The following is a 6,327-nucleotide window of genomic DNA, read 5'->3' on the forward strand; positions in this document are numbered from 1 at the left end:
TGTATATACACGTGTATATATACATATACGTATATGTATATACACGTGTATATATACATATACGTATATGTATATATACGTATATGTATATGTATATATACGTATATGTATATGTATATATACCTGTGACGTAGGCTATTGCCCATGAATGCAGCTCCAAACTGCTTTTTTCAGTTTCCTGAGCTGTACAACATCCTGGTTAGAGTGATGTGGTTTTTCACACTTTTTATCTGAGGGTATTTCTACTGTTGCAACCCACAGAACAGAATCTGACGATCTGTGCAAGCTATTACTAAACTAGAAAGTGCTTTAAGAGCGTCAGTTTCCACCAACGCTGACTAATTTTACTACCTACACTCTTACTAAAAATGTCATTCAAATTACGTCAATCTATATTACACCTGACAGTAAAAAGAAACTTACTCCATTCAGAATCCAATATATTTGAGAGAAATAATGGGGGACCTCCTAAATAATGATAAAAAAAGAGTGCTTTGGTAAATTATGATGCAAATATTCTTTATATGATTCACTATTAAAAACAAATAATCACAAAGCCAATTTGAATAATGTTAATTATTCCAGCCTTTATCTAATTGCAAATCTTATCTTTTGTTATCCCATTTCCAAACCTCAAAGTCATGGATGGGTCTTAACATAATGTTTGACCACTAAAAAGCAAAAACATGCCAAAAGTGCAATAACCAAACTTTGATTAATAAATACAACTTCTTCCTTTGTTTTGAATCTACAGTTAAAATAAGTAACTAAGTTGGAATAGCGTAGTGTCTCTGTGAGAAGAATCAGTTTACTTCTCACTTAAGTCACCTACGTTAAAAAATATAAAAATTGTATGGATGTCAATTTAAAATTGAATGCTGTCTACAGTTATTAAAGTTTTTCTACTCAATCCCACCCTGAGATTTATAAGAAATAAAAAGTCAATACTAAAATGAGTTCACTTTTGTCCATTTCAAGCCACACCATCCTTGAACATTTTTCCTCATTGTTGCTCTCTGATAAAAGGTAACATTTTGCTTTTTAGGTTTGGCAAAAAGTGCCATATACTTTGCGGCTCCATTTGTTAAACTCAAATACAGTAAAAAAAATAATCCGGCAACATTGCGATAAGGTCTTTAAAATAAGATTTGGTACTGAATTTAACAGTTCACTGTACACAAAGGTAGGTGGTACACATAAAAGAGCTGAAACCAGTGTGCCTGTAACTCAAATCAAGACAGCACATGTGCTGCAGTGTTACTGACAACTAAATAAGTAATGATGAAGGTAAAAGAGGAAACAGTAGTTGCAAAATGAAACAATTTCCTTACAAAAGGCCTTTCCACAAAAGCTAAAATCAATCCATTTAAAATAACACATGATTTCTCATCTCATCCTCACCTACACGCACACACAAACACACGCACATACCTCCATGCTGCCTGGGCACACACCAGATCTTGTCACCCAAGGAAATGGGCTTCATACATCTTGTCTGACTGCAATAAAGCAGTGCCTAAGATTCTATTTCCAATAAACGCCGACTGATTGGAAAACTCATTCTAATATCAATTTCCATCTGGGCCCTTTAAAAGGCAATCAGCATAGCTTCATCTCGATATATCATGAGCTCCTTGAGATGATGACACAGCACTGGCTTTCTCCTTCTGCATAATGGCCTTCTCCTATCAAAGCATCTGCAATGAATAATACCACCCATGAATGGGCTATTTAGTCTGTGTTCGTGCAGATAGGGGCCACTTGTCTGAATATTAATCCTGGGTTTTACACTTCATATGGTTCTCTCAGGGCTGCGGCATTTTTCATTCAGAGGAGCAAGACACTTAGTGTGATTTGGTGCACTCATAGTTTTACTTTAAGCTTTCTAGGATGTGACAATGGCAATAACTAAAAAAATTGAACTTTGTTTGAGATGCCAAGCACAAACTAAAAAAGGATTTAAAAGATAATTAATTCAAACTCTTCTAAGCATGTTCTCATTTGCTCATCATTGATGAGGTCAGCAATTAAAATTATTATAAATAATAATTTTGCTTTGACTAGCAATAAAATACAAATATTGTATTTGGTTTAACAAAAAGAAATACTTGCCAACTTGTTGTAAATCAATTTGTCTGTTAGCCCTTCACGGATTAAAAAAAAAACAAGAATGGCATAGGGTCTGTTCACATTTGTCACCAATTTCTGTCCTTAGCTATCCGATTGCAATCAGATAATGCTAAATATAGGTCTGAACTCTTAATCTGCACTGAAAATGTTTGCACTCAATTCACCTCTGGAGGTGGTTTGGACCAGTTGTATCTGCACATGATTGGTCTGTCTAAACAGCAATCATCCTGATCTTCAATGTAGGACCACCTGCTAAATTGACATGACCCAAAACAGACAGTTGAGCAGACATCTATGAGAAAGCCTGTTCACAAACCAGAATATTATTAATTGATAATTAAATGACAATTCTTGGGAATATTCTGAAGATACTACATTCATATTCAAAATTTTACTAAATATTTAAATGCAATATTTATCAGTACCCTTTTAAATTAAAAAATGTTTTGTGTTTTTTTTTTTTTTCAGGATTTTTTAAATTAAAGAGGATTACAGGATGTGGTGTATTTTTCCAGGTTCAAATCTACACACATCAACACAGCTCTGTGAAGTCACTAATAATTTGGATCTTTTATTTTTCTTATTTTGCATCTGTTAGGTAATTAAGTCTATTATAAGATAACCCAACAAAAAAAAAAAAAAAAAACAGATTCAAATGGCTAGTTGTAGTAATGTCAAAATACTATAGTTCAGATGTCTGAATATTTTGAATTTCTTTACAGAAAAATCATGTTTGTTGCTCACTGACTGCACTAGGTGTGATGTGACTGTGTATATCTGAATACAGTATTTTGAGCTGCTTGTAAACAGCCTCATAAGCCCATATTACTGTAATCCACAAATATGTGATTCTGCACATTCTTTAAGTTAAACTACAACCTGTAATTATTACTTCTGCATTTGAATGAACTTGAACATTTTCAATCTGCATAATTACTAGCGTAGATCAGTTTTGTCCTTACCTTCCAGCCACTGCCCGCCTCCCTGTAATAAGGAAAGTTATCACAGATCCACTGGTAGATCTCACTCAACGTCATCTTCTTCTTTGGCGAGCTGTTGATAGCAAACGTGATGAGACTGGCGTAGCTGTACGGAGGCTTGCCATCCTTTTGCTGCTGCACTTCTTCTTGATCCAATGTGGTGTTGTGATCCAGAAGAGTGTTCTTCTTGCCCATGCCGGGCCCGTGGGTATTCTGAGCGTCACTTTTGCGGATGGCTGCTTGCATGGTCAACTGAGGAAGCCAATCCATGGAGGTCAGGCTGCTCTCCAGCTCCGACGTCATGGTGACGGCAGGCTGGGCAGGAGAGAATGAGGTAAGAATGGGGAAGCTGAAAGTGGCAGTTGAAGAAGGTGCCTGATGACTTGACTGAAAGTGCTCCAAATGTGGGAACAGACAAACTTGGGGAAGAAACCAGGACTCCTATAGCTCAGGACATTAGCATCGCATCTTCTGAGTGCCTAGAGACACAAGAGAGAGACAGGCTTTTATTAGTCAAAAATATTTTCCACATTTCATGTTAACTTGGGAAACGAGCAAATGGATAACACTGCAGTTAAAGAAAAAGGCAATAAACCAGTTTTGTCAAGTTTCCACAACATTAAACAAATGTATTTACAAATTATCCTTATATTCTGTGCTACAGATCACAAACCCACCACTTTCTCCACCACTTGCTGCTCTCAAAGCTGACTCATAGCTGCGACTCCATCTGCACAGACAAAGTAAATGCCAGGCAATTGTTTTCACAACTGCCAGCCAAATGGGGGAAAGGCTCAGGAGGAATTCCGACACACTTGAAGTGAGTGAGCCCCTTCTATTTCCTTCCCTGTTGCCTGCTTGATGTTTTGCTTCGGCTAAACGGCGCTTCGGTCACAAACAAACCAGCTATACGGTAGTCATTTTGCAAACTGTCCTCTGTGAGATGTGTGTCAGTATGCTGTGCAGAACGCAGCCAGCAACAACCTGTCTCACTGTCCCTTTCGGCACACGGCCATCCCAGTCTTAAAATAGATGAGCTGCGCAGAAAGGCCAAAAGTTACAAACACAAGAGAATACAAGAATGTATGGGGGTTACAAACAGTGGTGGCACTTCAGGCTGTCTGAAAGAAGGGGTAACAGTAGAGTTTGAGGAATCCACTTTAAGTTGTGGGATTGTTACACTTGACTAAACATGCTCACTATTTGTGTGTGTGCACATGCGTGCGTGCATGTGTGCATGCACGTATGTCTGCTAGAGCATGTGCAAACCTGAGTTTGCAGGGAATCAAAACATTCTTGATAGCATTCCACAGGTCAAATAAGAAATGTTTCAAATAGTTGTGTGCAAAGTGTAATTGTGCTCAACCAGTACTATCATAACAGTAAATTCTTAAAATGCATTTAATTTTAATTGAATACGTTCTGATTCCCTACATGTTTTAGCATATATTGAGGAAAAAACTCCAAATAAATAAATTTGCAAAAGGTGCCAAGAATGCACTCCGAGTTGTTATGTTTTGTATCTTAACAACTTTGCAGATGAAGTCATATTAAAAGCGTCAGCAAGTAACGGAGGTAACTCCAAACTGTGTTGGCAGACAAGAATGAGAACTCACAGCCAACTGTTTCATATTTGAGATTTGGCAATGCTCATGCTTAAGATCTAAGATTACACAATCTATCAATCTTGAAAGCAACCATAGCAATCTTTCCACCTTATTGATTGCTACTTTGTCTGTTACGAACAGTGTTCACATAGAAGATGGGTAGATAGTTGCTGCACTCTGCTCAAAGCTTTTGATCGCACATCCATCAGGAAAATCCAAACAAGAACTGGTTTAAAATTTATTTTTGGTAATTTCTAAAAAAAAAAAAAAAAAAAAACTTATTCCAGACATTACTCTGGCCTCACAGAGGTCCAAAACCTGATTCCTCACGTAAATAACTTTCACATTTAAATAGTTAAGCATGATGATATACATTTTAAAGTGTGATATGTATCAGCAGAAACACTTTCAGCATAACAGGAATGGATCTAATTATTTTAAAAAGTTCGAGAACTTTCTCAATACTTTCCCTTTATTAAAACGGTCTTAAATAATTAGTTGTCATTTGGTACCAATGGGAGTTATGTATAAACCTCAGCCTCATACTTGTAATGTCATGCAATACATAAGTTACATTTACTGCATTTACTCAAGTTTTAAACACCTTGTTATCAGTAAAAAGCAAACTGCAAAAAAATAAAAATAATTAATAACTAAAAAACCTGATGCCGTAGAAATAAAAATGGGATTCGCAAATGAGGCAAAATCTTTTGGCATCAGTCCGACAGAAGCGGTTTCTGGTAGTTCTTTTCAATTGATCTCTCACAGTGGGGGCCTGCAAGTGCCCAGTAACCAATTCAAGATCTATCAGTGTAGACAAGCAAAGCGGAAGATGGCGGCTTTTTGCAAAAATAAACAGAGTTCAGAGAAAGGAAAATACCACATTTGAAAGCAGGAGATCATTAATGGCAAAACTCATTTGTCCCAAATCCTCCTAGTTGAGTTTCATGAATTAATTTGAGGAAAACCACATTTACTTCTCTCCATGATTTATAGACCTGATGGTCAAAATGTGCAACTGATAGAAGGACAGCAGCTTTGGTCAGTATGAATTCATCAGAGCAAGAATTGGGTGGGGGTGATTGTGTCTTGTCAGTAATAAGCATATTTTAAAAGACAGCTGGTTTGATATACATTTCATCATACTTTTACTAAACCCTGGCTAACTAAAGAGTTATGAATTATTGTTTTTTTTAGTTTGAAAAGCAAATTAAAACTTCCTTAAAAAAATGCCTGTTTAGACTTAACAAATCAGACTGAAACAGTGCAATGACAAATTGACAGACTTACACAAACATGGTATAGAAACAAAAAATACATGTGCATTTTTTGCTTTTACTTAATTTTGGTTCAGTCCAAAACAACTTTGTGAATTAATGATTCTCATAATTACACAATGACAAGCAGTCCACCCCATTATCTTTAAAGTTCATGTACCGGTAATCAATAAAAACAAAGCAAAAAAAAGGTTCTACAAAATGACTGGTATAAAATGGAACAAGCAAGGAAAAAGCAAAGAGAGATTTCTGAAAGTAATGAGATTGAAACGAGGTTTGATGAAAAGCACTGTGTCTGTCTGATTTACAGATGCACATTTGATGTCATTTGAC

At 36.3% G+C, this 6,327-nt stretch overlaps 1 protein-coding gene across 1 annotated transcript in view; it reads right to left on the minus strand.

Annotated features, from left to right (window-relative positions):
• The window catches only part of foxj3 (forkhead box J3), a 99,271-nt gene extending 95,753 nt beyond the window's left edge, over positions 1–3,518 (minus strand). The window contains exon 1 of the mRNA XM_037678742.1: positions 3,093–3,518. Coding sequence (XP_037534670.1) covers positions 3,093–3,413 — 321 coding nt within the window. The 5' untranslated portion in view covers positions 3,414–3,518. The remainder of the gene's footprint in view (positions 1–3,092) is intronic.
• Between the last annotated feature and the right edge of the window lie 2,809 nt (positions 3,519–6,327).

This window comes from Nematolebias whitei, chromosome 7, assembly GCF_014905685.2.
Source record: "Nematolebias whitei isolate Nwh7 chromosome 7, NemWhi1, whole genome shotgun sequence".
NCBI lineage: Eukaryota > Metazoa > Chordata > Actinopteri > Cyprinodontiformes > Rivulidae > Nematolebias > Nematolebias whitei.